General features: G+C 34.9%; 1 protein-coding gene across 1 annotated transcript in view; it reads left to right on the forward strand.

Moving 5' to 3' along the window:
• LOC133621842 (voltage-dependent T-type calcium channel subunit alpha-1I-like) overlaps positions 1-20,353 on the forward strand; it is a 317,273-nt gene that overhangs the window by 61,816 nt on the left and 235,104 nt on the right. Inside the window, exon 4 of the mRNA XM_061984241.1 lies at positions 10,945-11,078. Within this exon, the coding sequence (XP_061840225.1) occupies positions 10,945-11,078 (134 nt within the window). The remainder of the gene's footprint in view (positions 1-10,944; positions 11,079-20,353) is intronic.

A 20,353-nucleotide genomic window follows, 5' to 3' on the forward strand; every position in this document is an offset into this window, starting at 1 on the left:
TATTCCAAAAAGTCAGGGAAATTACAGGAATACAGCAAAAACAGAATGCGACATTTAATTTGTGCGATTTATCTTCTTGCGAGTAATTTATGATAGCAGCCACCTTGCACAACACAAATAACTCAAAAATAAGACTGGAAATAGTCCACAAAGTTGGGGAAATTACAGCAATACAGCAAAACAGAATGTGACATTTAGTTTGTGCGATTGCTCTTCTTGCAATGAATTTATGATAGCAGCCACCTTGCACAAGAGAAATGATAAATGACATAAAATAAGACTGGAAAAATATTCCGCAAAATCAGGGAAATGACAGGAATACAGCAAAACAGAACGTGACGTTGAATTTGTGCGATTGCTCTTCTTGCAAGTAATTTATGATAGCAGCCACCTTGCACAAGAGAAATGATAAATGACGTAAAATGAGACTAAATAATTTATAAAGTCGAGGAAATTACAGGAACACAGCGAAAATAATGTGAAACTTAATTTGTGCGATTACTCGTCTTGCAAGTAATTTATGATAGCAGCCACCTTGCACAAAATAAATAATTCAATGACGTAAATAAAGACTAGAAATATTCCACAAAGTCGGCGGAAATGATAGGAATACAGCTGAAAGAATGTGACATTTAATATGTGCAATTGCTCTTCTTGCAAGTAATTTATGATAGCAGCCACCTTGCACAAGAGAAATGATAAATGACGTAAAATAAGACTAAATAATTTATAAAGTCGGGGAAATTACAGGAATACAGCTAAAATCATGTGACATTTAATTTGTTGTGATTGCTCGTCTTGCAAGTAATTTATGATAGCACCCACCTTGCACAACACAAATAACTCAAAAATAAGACTGGAAATAGTCCACAAAGTTGGGGAAATTACAGCAATACAGCAAAACAGAATGTGACATTTAATTTGTGCGATTGCTCTTCTTGCAATGAATTTATGATAGCAGCCACCTTGCACAAGAGAAATGATAAATGACGTAAAATGAGACTAAATAATTTATAAAGTCGGGGAAATTACAGGAATACAGCTAAAATAATGTGACATTTAATTTGTGCGATTGCTCGTCTTGCAAGTAATTTATGATAGCACCCACTTTGCAAAAGATAAATAATTCAATGACGTAAAATAAGACTGGAAAAATATTCCGCAAAGTCGAGGAAATTACAGGAACACAGCGAAAATAATGTGAAACTTAATTTGTGCGATTACTCATCTTGCAAGTAATTTATGATAGCAGCCACCTTGCACAAAATAAATAATTCAATGACGTAAATAAAGACTAGAAATATTCCACAAAGTTGGCGGAAATTATAAGAGTACAGCTGAAAGAATGTGACATTTAATATGTGCAATTGCTCTTCTTGCAAGTAATTTATGATAGCAGCCACCTTGCACAAGAGAAATGATAAATGACATACAATAAGACTGGAAAAATATTCCGCAAAATCAGGGAAATCACAGGAATACAGCAAAACAGAACGTGACGTTTAATTTGTGCGATTGCTCTTCTTGCAAGTAATTTATGATAGCAGCCACCTTGCACAAGAGAAATGATAAATGACGTAAAATGAGACCAAATAATTTATAAAGTCGGGGAAATTACAGGAATACAGCTAAAATAATGTGACATTTAATTTGTGCGATTGCTCGTCTTGCAAGTAATTTATGATAGCAGCCACCTTGCACAAAATAAATAATTCAATGACGTAAATAAAGACTAGAAATATTCCACAAAGTCGGCGGAAATGATAGGAATACAGCTGAAAGAATGTGACATTTAATATGTGCAATTGCTCTTCTTGCAAGTAATTTATGATAGCAGCCACCTTGCACAAGAGAAATGATAAATGACGTAAAATGAGACTAAATAATTTATAAAGTCGGGGAAATTACAGGAATACAGCTAAAATAATGTGACATTTAATTTGTGCGATTGCTTGTCTTGCAAGTAATTTATGATAGCAGCCACCTTGCACAACACAAATAACTCAAAAATAAGACTGGAAATAGTCCACAAAGTTGGGGAAATTACAGCAATACAGCAAAACAGAATGTGGCATTAAATTTGTGCGATTGCTCTTCTTGCAATGAATTTATGATAGCAGCCACCTTGCACAAGAGAAATGATACATGACATAAAATAAGACTGGAAAAATATTCCGCAAAATCAGGGAAATCACAGGAATACAGCAAAACAGAACGTGACGTTTATTTTGTGCGATTGCTCTTCTTGCAAGTAATTTATGATAGCAGCCACCTTGCACAAGAGAAATGACAAATGACGTAAAATGAGACTAAATAATTTATAAAGTCGGGGAAATTACAGGAATACAGCTCAAATAATGTGACATTTAATTTGTGCGATTGCTCGTCTTGCAAGTAATTTATGATAGCACCCACCTTGCACAACACAAATAACTCAAAAATAAGACTGGAAATAGTCCACAAAGTTGGGGAAATTACAGCAATACAGCAAAACAGAATGTGACATTTAGTTTGTGCGATTGCTCTTCTTGCAATGAATTTATGATAGCAGCCACCTTGCACAAGAGAAATGATCAATGACATAAAATAAGACTGGAAAAATATTCCGCAAAATCAGGGAAATCACAGGAATACAGCAAAACAGAACGTGACATTTAATTTGTGCGATGGCTCTTCTTGCAATGAATTTATGATAGCAGCCACCTTGCACAAGAGAAATGATAAATGACGTAAAATGAGACTAAATAATTTATAAAGTCGGGGAAATTACAGGAATACAGCTAAAATAATGTGACATTTAATTTGTGCGATTGCTCGTCTTGCGAGTAATTTATGATAGCAGCCACCTTGCACAAAATAAATAATTCAATGACGTAAATAAAGACTAGAAATTTTCCACAAAGTCGGCGGAAATGATAGGAATACAGCTGAAAGAATGTGACATTTAATATGTGCAATTGCTCTTCTTGCAAGTAATTTATGATAGCAGCCACCTTGCACAAGAGAAATGATAAATGACGTGAAATAAGACTAAATAATTTATAAAGTCGAGGAAATTACAGGAACACAGCTAAAATAATGTGACATTTAATTTGTGCGATTGCTCGTCTTGCAAGTAATTTATGATAGCAGCCACCTTGCACAAAATAAATAATTCAATGACGTAAAATAAGACTAGAAATATTCCACAAAGTCGAGGAAATTACAGGAACACAGCGAAAATAATGTGAAACTTAATTTGTGCGATTACTCGTCTTGCAAGTAATTTATGATAGCAGCCACCTTGCACAAAATAAATAATTCAATGACGTAAATAAAGACTAGAAATATTCCACAAAGTCGGCGGAAATGATAGGAATACAGCTGAAAGAATGTGACATTTAATATGTGCAATTGCTCTTCTTGCAAGTAATTTATGATAGCAGCCACCTTGCACAAGAGAAATGATAAATGACGTGAAATAAGACTAAATAATTTATAAAGTCGAGGAAATTACAGGAACACAGCTAAAATAATGTGACATTTAATTTGTGCGATTGCTCGTCTTGCAAGTAATTTATGATAGCAGCCACCTTGCACAAAATAAATAATTAAATGACGTAAAATAAGACTAGAAATATTCCACAAAGTCGGCAGAAATTATAGGAATACAGCTGAAAGAATGTGACATTTAATATGTGCAATTGCTCTTCTTGCAAGTAATTTATGATAACAGCCACCTTGCACAAGAGAAATGATAAATGACGTAAAATGAGACTAAATAATTTATAAAGTCGGGGAAATTAGAGGAATACAGCTAAAATAATGTGACATTTAATTTGGGCGATTGCTCGTCTTGCAAGTAATTTATGATAGCACCCACTTTGCACAAGAGAAATAATTCAATGACGTAAAATAAGACTGGAAAAATATTCCGCAAAGTCGAGGAAATTACAGGAACACAGCTAAAATAATGTGACACTGAATTTGTGCGATTACTTGTCTTGTAAGTAATTTATGATAGCAGCCACCTTGCACAAAATAAATAATTCAATTACGTAAATAAAGACTAGAAATATTCCACAAAGTCGGCGGAAATTATAAGAATACAGCTGAAAGAATGTGACATTTAATATGTGCAATTGCTCTTCTTGCAAGTAATTTATGATAGCAGCCACCTTACACAAGAGAAATGATAAATGACTTAAAATAAGACTAAATAATTTATAAAGTCGAGGAAATTACAGGAACACAGCTAAAATAATGTGACATTTAATTTGTGCGATTGCTCGTCTTGCAAGTAATTTATGATAGCAGCCACCTTGCACAAAATAAATAATTCAATGACGTAAAATAAGACTAGAAATATTCCACAAAGTCGGCAGAAATTATAGGGAATACAGCTGAAAGAATGTGACATTTAATATGTGCCATTGCTCTTCTTGCAAGTAATTTATGATAACAGCCACCTTGCACAAGAGAAATGATACATGACATAAAATAATACTAAATAATTTTTAAAGTCGGGGAAATTGCTGGAAGGCAGCTACAAGAATGTGACATTTAATTTGTGCGAAAGCTCTTCTTGCAAGTAATTTATGATAGCAGCCACCTTGCGCAAGAGAAATGATAAATGACGTAAAATAAGACTGGAAAAATATTCCGCAAAAGTCGGGGAAATTACAGGAATACAGCTAAAAGAATGTGACATTTAGTTTGTGTGATTTCTCTTCTTGCAAGTAATTTATGATAGCAGCCACCTTGCACAAGAGAAATGATAAATAAGACTGGAATAATATTCCGCAAAATCAGGGAATTCACAGTAGATACAGCAAAACAGAATTTGACCTTTTATTTGTGCGATTGCTCTTCTTGCAAGTAATTTATGACAGCAGCCTCCTTGCACAACATAAAGAATTCAAAAATAAGACTGGAAATATTCCACAAAGTTGGGGAAATTACAGGAATACAGCAAAACAGAATGTGACATTTAATTTGAGTGATTGCTTTTCTTGCAAGTAATTTATGATAGCAGTCACCTTGCACAAGAGAAATGATAAATGACGTAAAATGAGACTAAATAATTTATAAAGTCGGGGAAATTACAGGAATACAGCTAAAATAATGTGACATTTAATTTGAGTGATTGCTTTTCTTGCAAGTAATTTATGATAGCACCCACCTTGCACAAGAGAAATAATTCAATGACGTAAAATAAGACTGGAAAAATATTCCGCAAAGTCGAGGAAATTACAGGAACACAGCGAAAATAATGTGACACTTAATTTGTGCGATTACTTGTCTTGCAAGTAATTTATGATAGCAGCCACCTTGCACAAAATAAATAATTCAATGACATAAAATAAGAATAGAAATATTCCACAAAGTCGGCAGAAATTATAGGAATACAGCTGAAAGAATGTGACATTTAATATGTGCAATTGCTCTTCTTGCAAGTAATTTATGATAGCAGCCACCTTACACAAGAGAAATGATAAATGACATAAAATAAGACTAAATAATTTATAAAGTCGAGGAAATTACAGGAACACAGCTAAAATAATGTGACATTTAATTTGTGCGATTGCTCGTCTTGCAAATAATTTATGATAGCAGCCACCTTGCACAAAATAAATAATTCAATGACGTAAAATAAGACTAGAAATATTCCACAAAGTCGGCAGAAATTATAGGAATACTGCTGAAAGAATGTGACATTTATTTTTGTGCAATTGCTCTTCTTGCAAGTAATTTATGATAACAGTCACTTTGCACAAGAGAAATGATACGTGACATAAAATAGGACTAAATAATTTTTAAAGTCGGGGAAATTGCTGGAAGGCAGCTACAAGAATGTGACATTTAATTTGTGCGATAGCTCTTCTTGCAAGTAATTTATGATAGCAGCCACCTTGCACAAGAGAAATGATAAATAATACTGGAAAAATATTCCGCAAAATCAGGGAAATCACAGGAGATACAGCAAAACAGAATGTGACATTTTATTTGTGCGATTGCTCTTCTTGCAAGTAATTTATGACAGCAGCCACCTTGCACAACATAAATAATTCAAAAATAAGACTGGAAATATTCCACAAAGTCGGGGAAATGACAGGAATACAGCAAAACAAAATGTGACATTTAATTTGTGCGATTGCTTTTCTTGCAAGTAATTTATGATAGCAGCCACCTTGCGCAAGAGAAATTATAAATGACGTAAAATAAGACTGGAAATATTCCGCAAAAGTCGGGGAAATTACAGGAATACAGCTAAGAGAATGTGACATTTAATTTGTGTGATTTCTCTTCTTGCAAGTAATTTATGATAGCAGCCACCTTGCACAAGAGAAATGATAATTTAGACTGGAAAAATGTTCCGCAAAATCAGAGATGTCACAGGAATACAGCAAAACAGAGTGTGACATTTAACTTGTGCGTTTGCTCTTCTTGCAAGTAATTAATGACAGCAGCCACCTTGCACAACATAAAGAATTCAAAAATAAGACCATAATATTCCACAAAGTCGGTGGAAATTACAGGAATACAGCAAAACAGAATGTGAAATTGAACTTGTGCGATTGCTCTTCTTGCAAGTAATTTATGATAGCAGCCACCTTGCACAGGAAAAATTATAAATGACCTAAAATTAGACTGGAAAAATATTCCGCAAACTCAGGGAAATCACAGGAATACAGCAAAACAGAACGTAACATTTAATTTGTGGGATTGCTCTTCTTGCAAGTAATTTATGATAGCAGCCACCTTGCACAAGAGAAATGATAAATGACGTAAAATGAGACTAAATAATTTATAAAGTCGGGGAAATTACAGGAACACAGCTAAAATAATGTGACATTTAATTTGTGTGATTGCTCGTCTTGCAAGTAATTTATGATAGCAGCCACCTTGCACAGGAAAAATTATAAATGACCTAAAATTAGACTGGAAAAATATTCCGCAAACTCAGGGAAATCACAGGAATACAGCAAAACAGAACGTAACATTTAATTTGTGGGATTGCTCTTCTTGCAAGTAATTTATGATAGCAGCCACCTTGCACAAGAGAAATGATAAATGACGTAAAATGAGACTAAATAATTTATAAAGTCGGGGAAATTACAGGAACACAGCTAAAATAATGTGACATTTAATTTGTGTGATTGCTCGTCTTGCAAGTAATTTATGATAGCAGCCACTTTGTACAAGAGAAATTATACATGACGTAAAATAAGACTAAATAATTTATAAAGTCGAGGACATTACAGGAACACAGCTAAAATAATGTGACATTTAATTTGTGCGATTGCTCGTCTTGCAAGTAATTTATGATAGCAGCCACCATGCATAAAATAAATAATTCAATGACGTAAAAGAAGACTAGAAATATTCCACAAAGTCAGCAGAAATTACAGGAATACAGCTGAAAGAATGTGACATTTAATTTGTGTGATTGCTCTTCTTGCAAGTAATTTATGATAGCAGCCACCTTGCACAAGAGAAATGATAAATGATGTAAAATAAGACTGGAAAAATATTCTGCAAAATCAGGGAAATTACGGGAATACAGCAAAACAGAATGTGACATTTAGTTTGTGCGATTGCTCTTCTTGCAAGTAATTTTTGACAGCAGCAACCTTGCACAACATAAAGAATTCAAGATTAAGACTGGAAATATTCCACAAAGTCGGGGAAATCACAGGAATACAGCAAAACAGAATGTGACATTTAATTTGTGTGATTGCTCTTCTTGTAAGTTATTTACGACATCAGCCACCTTGCACACGCTAAAGAATTAAAAAAATAAGACTGGAAATATTCCACAGAGTTGGGGAAATTGCTGGAATGCAGCTAAAAGAATGTGACATTTAATTTGTGCAATTGCTCCTCTTGCAAGTAATTTATCACAGCAGCCACCTTGCACAAGAGAAATGATAAATGACGTAAAATAAGACTGGAAAAATATTCCGCAAAGTCAGGGAAATTACAGGAATACAGCTAAAAGAATGTGACATTTGATTTGTGTGATTTCTCTTCTTGCAAGTTATTTATGATAGCAGCCACCTTGCACAAAACAAATGATCATGTGACGTAAAATAAGACTCTAAATATTCCACAAAGTCAGAGTAATCACAGGAATACAACAAAATAGAATGTTACACTTAATCCAAGCGATCGTCCTTCTCGCAAGTACTTCATGACAGCAGCCACTTTACCCAAAACAAACAATTATACGACGCAAAATAAGACCCAAAGTCGAGAAAAGCGCAGCAAAAGTGATGCCAGCGACAGAAAGGCCCACGTTTATTTACGCCTCCCGACTCCGGAAAGCGCATGAGTCGGACTCTTCTGCCGGAGCGGGTCCAAAAACAATGGCGCACGTTACGACGTAATCCTCCTGCACAACAACAACAACAACAACAACAATAACAACAACAACAACTAATCTCCAGCGTTCTGCACACAGCATCAATAACAGGCTTTAGCAGGCACACATCTTTGATTTATTTGCATGTCTTGTCTTCCCTCCTGCTCTTCTCCCAATGACATGCTTGATTAAAACCCTGACTGCAGGGGCCAGATTGGGGGGGGGGGGGGGGGGGGGGGGTTCCACGCGGGGTTTATCTCTGATTACGGCGCCCGCAAATGATTTTACGCCACGCCGCCATTTAGGGCAGGCTGGTGAGACCAGGAGGGAAGGAACACGCTTGACAGACAGGTGAGAAACAAAGACGTCTGCTGCAATAAAACCCACTTAAATATTTCATCCTCAAAGAGGACGCTGGTGAGAAACACTTCTGTGGAAGTGGAACAACAAATTGTGTGTGGGAATGTGAACTGCCAGCATGCTAACGCTAGAATGTAAGGATGTTTACATTAGTGTCAGGTCCAAACACTGACGACATCTATTAAACAAGACAAGAAGCAAGGAATTAAACAGAGACAGAATTCAATTTAGCTCAATTGAGGAGAAACATCCGGGCTGTACTCTTGGACAGTGTTCCACGCTCTGACGAAAGATTGTACGCCTCCTCTTTTATTTGGACTTTCCCTGATTACATGGCAACAGCTGTTTCTAAGGGATGGGGGGTCGTAAACAGCCGTCGCCTTTGATTACAAACCAGTTCAAAGAAAAAGTCGCCTGGTGGGGGGGGGGGGGGGGGGGGGTCAGGTCCTGCTTCTTCTCCGGGTCAAGACAAAATCTTCCTGTGGATTACAATACATCAAAGAAACCGACACCTTCATGTCACTTCCCATCCTACACAGTGGAGTTTTACAAGCCTTTTGATTGCTAAGATAAAAGACAGCTTTCGTCTGCTCGCCGGGAACTCATAGCAACACAAAGTTTTGTGATTACTTAGATACAATTATTCTGACATTCTAGCTTTTTTTTTGTTTTTAGCTAATTTTATAGGTATACACCTCAGAGTTGAGTATTTCGGTACATGCTAACATGCTAATTTTATCACACAAACTTTGTTGACTAATTTTCAGGTATACTCATCAGTCATATATTTTTGTATTGGAGCCATGCTTACTGTTAGCATTTTAGCTTTTTCAGCTAATTCTTTAGGTATACACCTCAAAATTATATATTTCGGTACTTTATGCTTACTTAAAATCTTAGCTTTTTTTTGGCAAATTTTCCGGTCACACACCTCAAAATCATGTATTTAGGCACTTGACGCAGATCAACTGTTAGCATGCAGACTGTTAGCATGCTGACGTTAGATTGTAAGAATGCTAACAATAGCATGCTAGCTTCTATTTTTTAAGCTAATTCTTTAGGTATACACCTCAAAATTATATATTTCGGTACTTTACGCTTGCTTACTGTTAGAATTCTAATGTTAGAATGTTAGCTTTTTAAACTATTTTTAAAGGTATTCACCTCAGATCGATATATTTTAGCATTTGATGCATGTTAACTAGTAAAATGCTAACATTAAACATTTAAATGTTAGCTTTTTTTGGCAAATTTTCCAGTCACACACCTCAAAATCATACATTTTGGCACTTAACGCATGTTCACTGTTAGCATGCAAACGTTAGAATGAAAGAATGTTAACATTAGCATGCTAGCTTTTTTTTTTTTTAGCTAATTCTATAAGTTTACACCTCAAAATTATACATTTCGGTACTTTACTGTTAGAATGCTAATGTTAGCATGTTATCCTTTTTAGCTATTTTTTTTACAGGTATACACCTCAGAGCGATATATATGTAGCATTTGATGCATGTTAATTGTTAACATGCTAACATTAACATTTTAAATGTTAGCTTTTTTTGGCTAATTTTCCGGTCACACACACCTCAAAATCATATATTTAGGCACTTAATGCATGTTTACTGTTAGCATGCTAACGTTAGAATGTAATAATGTTAACTTTTTTTTTTTTTTTTAGCTAATTCTATAAGTATACACTTCAAAATTATACATTTCGGTACTTTACTGTTAGAATGCTAATGTTAGCATTTGATGCATGTTAATTGCTAACATGCTAATATTACAACTTTAAATGTTAGCTTTTTTTGACTAATTTTTCGCTCACACACCTCAAAATCATATATTTAGGCACTTGACGCAGGTTAACTGTTAGCATGCGAACTGTTAGCATGCTTACGTTAGAATGTAACAATGCGAACTATGCTAGCTTTTTTTATAAGTTTTTTTTTTTAGCTAATTTCTACCTGAAAATCATATATATTTCCGTACTTGGCGCATGCTAAATATTGGTCTGCTAAGGATATTTTTGCAAGAGCGCTATCTGTTAGCATTTCGTTTCGGCTTTTCAGCATTGATAAAATATATAAATACAAATTCTAATACATAGAATATGCTAAGAAAACGTTTAAAATAGGGCAAATCCGCAATTATTGAAGAGCGATTTTGCGACGGACGGATGTACTGCCATTTTTTTGAATAGTTAATGTTTCAGTGATGACAATCTTTCGCCTCCATTTTAGGCCTTCGACGCCTTCATCTACATTTTCTTCGCCATGGAGATGGTCATCAAGATGGTGGCGCTGGGGATCTTCGGCCGCCGCAGTTACCTGGGCGACACGTGGAACCGGCTGGACTTCTTCATCGTCATGGCAGGGTGAGGCCCCCCCCCCCGTGGTCACATCACGTCAGTGATTGACAGCTCTGTGTCGTGCAGAGTGAGGCATGATGGGTAATCAATTCAACTTGTGGGATTTCTTATTCAAAAGTCAATTTCATGTCGGAGGTTCAGTTGTTCATTTTTAGTCCTTTTATTTTGGTAACAATGCAACATTTAGCATGAGCACAATGGTCGTGATTGGCAGCCGCCCGGCGCACAACGACACAATAACTTCAAATATTCATGTATAACTTTATTACCCAGCATGCATTTCATCATCAAACCTTCCTCTGCAGCAGTTAAACTGCAAAATTAGCAGTTGTTGTACACCAAATTTTCTATTACCTGACAAATGATACGTTTTGTTTTAATAGCTAATTTTGTAAATAAACACCTCAGTCGCATTTTTTGATGCATGCTGACGTTAGCATCTTAGCATTTTAAACCACATTTGTCAAGTACACACCTCAGAGAATTTTTTTTTGGTAATTGACGCATGTTACAGTTAGCATTTTAGCATGCTAATATTTTTTATCTAATTTAGCTGGTATTTTTTTGTGTTTCACAAATGCAAACTGTAAGCATGCTATTGTTAGCATTTTAGCATAGTACTGTTAGTATGCTAGCTTATATTCTTAGCTCAAATTACTAATTTTTTGTTACTTATCGCTATTTTCGCAAGCGTGCTAACTTTTAGCATTTTAGTTCAGCTTTGGGTCTTCAACATTCACACAAAGTTTGTACCGAAAATTAATTTTCTAGTTCATATTATTACTATGCTAGCTTTTTTTTTTACACTATGTTACAGTTAGCATTTTAGCATGCTAACATTATTTATCTAATTTCGCAAATGTTTTTGTATTTCACCAATGCAAACTGTAAGCATGCTATTATGTTAGCATAGTACTGTTAGCATGCTAGCATTTTAAACACATTTGTCAAGTACACACCTCAGATACAAAATGTTTTGGTGATTGTTACCAATGTTACAGTTAGCATTTTAGCATGCTAATATTATTTATCTAATTTAGCTGGTATTTCTGGTGTTTCACAAATGCAAAATGTAAGCATGCTATTGTTAGCATGTTAGCATAGTACTGTTAGCAAGCTACCGGGGTTTTTTTTAGCTTATTTTGCTCATATGTTTTGTTACTTGGCGTAACTGTTAGCATTTTAGCTCAGCTTTGGCTCTTCAGCATTCACACAAAGTTTCTACTAATAATTTATTTTCTAGTTGTAGCATTTTAGCATGCTAACATTATTTATCTAATTTCGCAAATGTTTTGGTATTTCACCAATGCAAACTGTATGCATGCTATTGTTAGCATAGTACTGTTAGCATGCTAGCATTTTAAACACAATTGTCAGTTACACACCTCAGAGAAAAACATGTTGGTACTTGACGCATGTTACAGTTGGCATTTTAGCATGCTAACATTATTTATCTAATTTCGCAAATATTTTGGTATTTCACCAATGCAAACTGTAAGCATGCTATTCTTAGCATGTTAGCATAGTACTGTTAGCATGCTAGCATTTTAAACACATTTGTCAGGTACACACCTCAGAGAAAAAAAATGTTGGAAATTGACGCATGTTACAGTGAGCATTTTAGCATGCTAACATTGTTTATCTAATTTCGCAAATGTTTTGGTATTTCACAAATGCAAACTGTAAGCATGCTATTGTTAACATGTTAGCATAATACTGTTAGCATGCTATCTTATTTTTTTTAGCTCAAATTACTCATTTTTTGTTACTTAACGCTATTTTCGCCAGTGTGCTAACTGTTAGCATTTTAGTTCAGCTTCGGCTCTTCAACATTCACACTTTTAGTTTGTACCGAAAATGTATTTTCTAGTTCTTTTTAAAATAATTTTTCTATTGTAGGCCATGCTATTATTACTATCCTAGCTTTTTTTTAAACTATGTTACAGTTAGCATTTTAGCATGCTAACATTATTTATCTTAATTTCGCAAATGTTTTGGTATTTCTCCAATGCAAACTGTAAGCATGCTATTGTTAGCATGTTAGCATAGTACTGTGAGCAAGCTACTTTTTTTTTTTTTTTTAGCTTATTTTGCTCATATGTTTTTTTACTTGGTGTAACTGTTAGCATTTTAGTTCAGTTTTGTCTCTTCAGCATTCACACAACGTTTCTACCAAGAGTTAATTTTCTAGTTCTAGCATTTTAGCATGCTAACATTATTTTGAAAATTTAGCTGGTGTTTTAATATTTCGCAAATGCAAACTGTAAGCACGCTATTGTTTGCATGTTAGCATAGTACTGTTTGCATCGCATGCTAGCTTATTTTTTGGCTCAAATTACTATTTTCGCCAGCGTGCTAACTGTTAGCATTTTAGTTCAGCTTCGGCTCTTCAACATTCACACAAAGTTTGTACCGAAAATTTATTTTCTAGTTCTTTTTAAAATATTTTTTCTATTGTAGGCCATGCTATTGTTGCCATGCTAGCTTTTTTTTAAACTATGTTACAGTTAGCATTTTAGCATGCTAAAATTATTTATCTATTTTCGCAAATGTTTTGGTATTTCACCAATGCAAACTGTAAGCATCCTATTGTTAGCATGTTAGCATAGTACTGTTAGCATGCTAGCATTTTAAACACATTTGTCAGGTACACACCTCAGAGAAAAAAAAATGTTGGTAATTGAAGCATGTTACAAGTGAGCATTTTAGCATGCTAACATTATTTATCTAATTTCGCAAATGTTTTGGTATTTCACCAATGCAAACTGTATGCATGCTATTGTTAGCATAGTACTGTTAGCATGCTAGCATTTTAAACACATTTGTCAGTTACACACCTCAGAGAAAAACATGTTGATACTTGACGCATGTTACAGTTGGCATTTTAGCATGCTAACATTATTTATCTAATTTCGCAAATATTTTGGTATTTAACAGGCTAACATGCTATTGTTAGCATGTTAGCATATCACTGTTAGCATGCTAGTTTATTTTTTTTATCTAATTTTACACATATTTGTTGTTACTCAGCGTCCAATACATGTGGTAAACAATGAAGTGTAATTAACAACTTCACCACTAGGTAGAGCAAGACAAATGTAACTGCCCTGTAGATGCCCGCGGGGATACGTTGTTGTCGTTTACAACCACTCAGTTACTCCAATGATGCTATACAGGTGTTCCTAATGGAGTGACCAGTTGTTAGAACGTCCTGGATTCTTCCTGCTCTTTCTTCCTCTCTCGTCCCGTAATTTCCGACTTCTTTCTTCACCAATCACAAGGCCAGCCGTGAGTCCGCCGCGTGGCGCCCGTGTGGCGGCGTGGAATTGAGGTCTGGCGCCGGACCCCCGTGAGCGAGCTGGCGGCTCGCAGAGGCGGCGGGGCGGGCGAGCTGCCAGGGCGAGATTATTGGGATCAGCGGGACTTCCGCGCGGCCGACAATGTGCGCGCGTGTCACGTGCACGGCGCCCGTGCGGCGCGGATCAGACGCTGATGAATTTTTAATTACAGCAAACACGACTCCAGCTGAGCGCCTTTTTTGGGGTTTTTTTGCACGGCGACTAACGTGAAGGTTTCACTTTGTTGTGTCGGCTTGTTAAATAAATGCTGACCGGTCATCGGTTCGGAAGCAAAGTGAACTTTAAGGTCAAGTGAACGCCTTTTTTTTCTTGGAGGCATCCCTCAGGGATCTGTGTTCGAGTCTTTTGTATTTGCAAAAGATATAAAAACCACGATGGTATCACCATCGAAACAAAAAAATAACTCTTAGGGAAAGTTCGGAGACTTGACCTGGTCAATTTCATCCAGCACCCCCCCCCCTTCACATCCAACAACTTTCATAGTCTTTTTATCATTTAAGTAACTTTTTAACACTTTTTGTTTACCTTCGGAGACTTGTCCTGGTCAATTTTATATATTTAATGTTCCAACTGAGAAACTTTTTTTTTTTTGTGTGTGTGTGCAAATAATCATTAACTAAGAATTTAATGGCAGCAACACATTGCAAAAAACTTGGTACAGGGGCATTTTTACCACTGTGTTACATGGCCTTTCCTTTTAACAACACTCAGTAAAGGTTTGGGAACTGAGAAGACACATTTTTGAAGCTTCTCAGGTGGAATTATTTCCCATTCTTGCTTGATGTACAGCTTAAGTTGTTCAACAGTCCGGGGGTCTCCGTTGTGCTATTTTAGGCTTCATAATGCGCCACACCTTTTAAATGGGAGACAGGTCTGGACTACAGGCAGGCCAGTCTAGTACCCGCACTCTTTTACTATGAAGCCACGTTGATGTAACACGTGGCTTGGCATTGTCTTGCTGAAATAAGCAGGGGCGTCCATGCTTGGATGGCAACATATGTTGCTCCAAAACCTGTATGTACCTTTCAGCATTAATGGTGCCTTCACAGATGTATAAGTTACCCATGTCTTGGGCACTAATACACCCCCATACCATCACACATGCTGGCTTTTATACTTTGCCTAGAACAATCCGTATGGTTCTTTTCCTCTTTGGTCCAGAGGACACGACGTCCACAGTTTCCAAAAACAATTTGAAATGTGGACTCGTCAGTCCACACAACACTTTTCCACTTTGTATCAGTCCATCTTAGATGAGCTCGGGCCAGGTGAAGCCGGCGGCGTTTCTGGGTGTTGTTGATAAATGGCTTTCGCTTTGCATAGGAGAGTTTTAACTTGCACTTACAGATGTAGCGACCAACTGTAGTTACTGACAGTGGTTTTCTGAAGTGTTCCTGAGCCCATGTGGTGATATCTTTTACACACTGATGTCGCTTTTTGATGCAGTACAGCCTGAGGGATCGAAGGGCCGTAATATCATGGCTTTCGTGCAGTGATTTCTCCGGATTCTCTAAACCTTTTGATGATATTACGGACCGTAGATGGTGAAATCCCTAAATTCCTTGCAACAGCTTATTGAGAAATGTTGTTCTTAAACTGTTCAACGAATGGCTCACGCATTTGATGACAAAGTGGTGACGCTCGCCCCGTCCTTGTTTGTGAATGACTGAGCATTTCACGGAAGCTGCTTTTACACCCAATCATGGCACCCACCTGTACCCAATTTGCCTGTTCACCTGTGGGATGTTCCAAATAAGTGTTTGATGAGCATTCCTCAACTTTCTCAGTCTTTTTTGCCCCTTGTGCCAGCTTTTTTGAAACATGTTGCAGGCCTCAAATTCCAAATGAGCTAATATTTGCAAAAAATAGCTACGTTTTCCAGTTGGAACGTTAAGTATCTTGTCTTTGCAGTCTATTCAATTGAATATAAGTTGAAAAGGATGTAAAAATCATTGTATTCTGTTTTTATTTACCATTTACACAACGTGACAACTTCACTGGTTTTGGGGTTTTGTGCTTTATTGTACTGGTTTCGAAGAGGAAAACTACCAAAATGGCCACCACATCCTTTGATTTTGTAGTAGTAGTAGTAGTGTTAGTTTATTTTGGACATGTTAAAAACAAAGCAAATACTTTTTTATATATATATATATATATATATATATATATATATGTATATATATATATATATATATATATATATATATATATATATATATATATATATATATATATATATATATAAGTAAAAGTCTGAATAAAATTAGAATAAATATTAGGTTAAATCAGAATGTAAACACAACATTGTACTACTCTAGCTAGTGTGTGTATGCTTGACCTACATCAGAACAATAAACCATAAAATAGTAGCTAAATACAATTTAAAAAAATAAGCATAAACCATGAAAAATAACAATAATTGTAAAAAGTTCCTTTTTTCAGTACAGTTGTTTGTCGAGGCACGATGCAATCGTATGTGCCCAAATTTGTGTTATTTATTGCTCTTTTCTTGGTTTTCCGTCGCGTTTTGTAGCTGTATGTAGAAATGGCGCCGAAGCATCAGCTTTTTTGTGTTCTTTAATGTTTCTCTCTTGTGTTTTTTTTTTGTGGACATTTTTGTGTGCAACCACATCATTTCCCTATTGTAGGATAAATAAACCGTATTCCGTTCTATGCTAATAATAATAATAATAATAGATTTTATTTGTAAAAAGCACTTTACATTGAGTAAGCAACCTCAATTAAAAAAAAATAAAAATAAAATGATAATAAAAAATAAATACAAATAAAACCTAGAACAGCCAAATAGCTAAAACTAGTAAGCATATATCTGAAAAAAAAAAAAAATTAAAAGGAAGGGTTTTTAAGCCTTTTTTAAAAGCATCCACAGTCTGTGGTGCCCTCAGGTGGTCAGGGAGAGCGTTTCACAAGTTCGTAGCTTTGTCCTCGGAGGTTGGAGGAGGTTAAACTGTCCGGAGCGGAGGTGTCGTTAGAAGGATCTGTGGGTGAGCAGTTCTTTGAGGTTCTATGCTAAAAGAACCTCTCAAAAGACTCGATTCGTTCGTGAAAGTCCCACCTGGGACTAGTATGAGTGAATCCTTTACTGTTGATATTGTAGGTCACATTTGACCTTCTTAATGTTGTGCATGTGCAAAAATAAGTAAAGGTGTGTCAAGAGTGACGCCGGAGTCTTGTCGCTTTGAGTAAGAGTCTGCGTACTTTTTTGAGGAGTCATCCTCTGACGCCGGCTGAGCTGCGAAATGAAGTCTCCGCGGTCGTCGCGGCTCAGTCGCCGTTTCCTGGCAGGGAAACGAGGCCATTAGGAGGCGCGCGTAAAGGAGCGGATAATTGGATTCCCACGGGGTCGTAAACGTCCCGGCGACATCTGTTAGGGCGCTGACGGGACCCGCAGGTGCGACGACACAGATGGCGGCGGCGGTGTGACGCGTCCAAGTAGCCCAGACTGTAGCGTCGGTCTGCAAGTGTGCTGGGAACACTGGGACACGTCTTCACACTCCCAGTCACCGCTAAGGCATTGTGTCCAAAGTGTGACCCAGGGGCCATTAGTGGCCCGCAGCTCATTCTTTAAGGGCCCACAGCACATTCTTTAAGTTAAAGTACCAATGATAGCCACACACACACTAGGTGGGGTGAAATTTGTCCTCTGCATTTGACCCATCCCCTTGATCACCCCCTGGGAGGTGAGGGGAGCAGTGAGCAGCAGCGGTGGCCGCGCCCGGGAATCAATTTTGGTGATTTAACCCCCAATTCCAACCCTTGATGCTGAGTGCCAAGCAGGGAGGTAATGGGTCCCATTTTTATAGTCTTTGGTAATCTAACAATACTATTAAAAAAAAAACATTAAAAAAGTTGAATGGAAGAACGAGGAAAAGTTGCAATTTTGTACTCTGATAAAACAAAACTGTTTTTGATCCTTTAAAATTGTCATTACTCAACAAATAATAATGAATCAAAATCAATGTTGTTGTAATTTATTGATGTATTTAAGACTCTGATTACTTTACATCAAATATTCCACTTTGAAATAGTTTTTGGGAAAATATTGCATATTTTGCGTGTTTGTCATTAAAAAAAAAAAGTTCTATGAAAAATGGGCATAAAAAAATAAATAATGTTGTTTAATTGTAAATAACAAATAAGTGTATCTAAATAATAAAGTGTTGAAAGAAAAACATTTAATTATAACACTGAGTGGGGCCCTTCTGGATCCTTTAGAATTTGAATGTTTATTTTTTTCTAAACTGTCATTTCTCAAAAAATAATAATGAATCAAAATCAATGTTGTTATGAATTATTGACATAGTGACTTTACATCAAATATTCCACTTTGAAATAGATTTTGGGGAACATATTGCATATTTTGTGTGTTTGTCGTAAAAAAAACAAAATGTTCTATAAAAAATGGGCATAAAACAAATAAAAATAATATGTAAAACATTTAAATTATAACTGGCGAATATAATTTTTTTACATATAATTGACAAATGTTATTGTTTTTTTTGTTGTTTTTTTAACTAATTTCTCAAAAAATAATAATGAATCAAAATCAGTGTTATTATGAATTATTGACATATTGACTTCACATCAAATATTCCACTTTGAAATAGTTTTTAGGGAAAATATTGCATATTTTGTGTGTTTGTCATAAAAAAATTAAAAATGGGCATAAAACAAACAAAAAAAATATGTAAAACATTTAAATTATAATTGACGAATATAATTAATAAAATAATAAAAATGAATCAAAATCAATGTTGTTGTGAATAATTGACATCTTGATTTCACATTAAATATTCCACTTTGAAATAGTTTTTGAGGAAAATATTGCATATTTTGTGTATTTGTCATAAAAATATATATATATGAAAAATGGGCATAAAACAAACAAAAAATATATATAAAACATTTAAATTATAATTGATGAATATCATTTTTTGACGTATAATTGACACATTTTTGTGTTTTGTTTTTTTAAACTCATTTCTCAAAAAATAATAATGAATCAAAATTAATGTTATTATGAATTATTGACATATTGACTTCACATCAAATATTCCACTTTGAAATAGTTTTTAGGGAAAATATTGCATATTTTGTGTGTTTGTCATAAAAAAGTTACAAATGGGCATAAAACAAACAAAAAAAATATGTAAAACATTTAAATTATAATTGACGAATATAATTAATAAAATAATAAAAATGAATCAAAAACCATGTTGTTATGAATTATTGACATCTTGATTTCACATTAAATATTCCACTTTGAAATAGTTTGTGAGGAAAATATTGCATATTTTGTGTATTTGTCATAAAAAAATATATATATGAAAAATGGGCATAAAACAAACAAAAAAAATATATAAAACATTTAAATTATAATTGATGAATATAATTTTTTGACGTGTAATTGACAAATTTTTGTGTTTTGTTTTTTTAAACTCATTTCTCAAAAAATAATAATGAATCAAAATCAATGTTGTTATGAAATATTGACATATTGACTTCACATTCAATATTGCACTTTGTTTTTTTTACTTTGTCGTAAAAAACCCCAAAATGTTCTATGAAAAATGGGCATAAAACAAACAAAAATAATATGTAAAACATTTAAATTATAATTGGCGAATATAATTTGTTTATGTATAATTGACACATTTTTATGGGTTTTTAAAAAACAATAACTGTCATTTCTCAAAAAATAATAATGAATGAAAATCAATGTTGTTATGAATTATTAACATATTTAAGGCGACGATTACTTCACATCAAATATTCAATTATGAAATAGTTTTTGGGGAAAATATTGCAAATTTTGTGTGTTTATCACAGAAAAAATGTTTTATGAAAAATGGGCATAAAACAAACAAAAAAAATATGTAAAACATTTAAATTATAATTGAC

This window comes from Nerophis lumbriciformis, linkage group LG25 (genome assembly GCF_033978685.3).
Source record: "Nerophis lumbriciformis linkage group LG25, RoL_Nlum_v2.1, whole genome shotgun sequence".
Taxonomy (NCBI): domain Eukaryota; kingdom Metazoa; phylum Chordata; class Actinopteri; order Syngnathiformes; family Syngnathidae; genus Nerophis; species Nerophis lumbriciformis.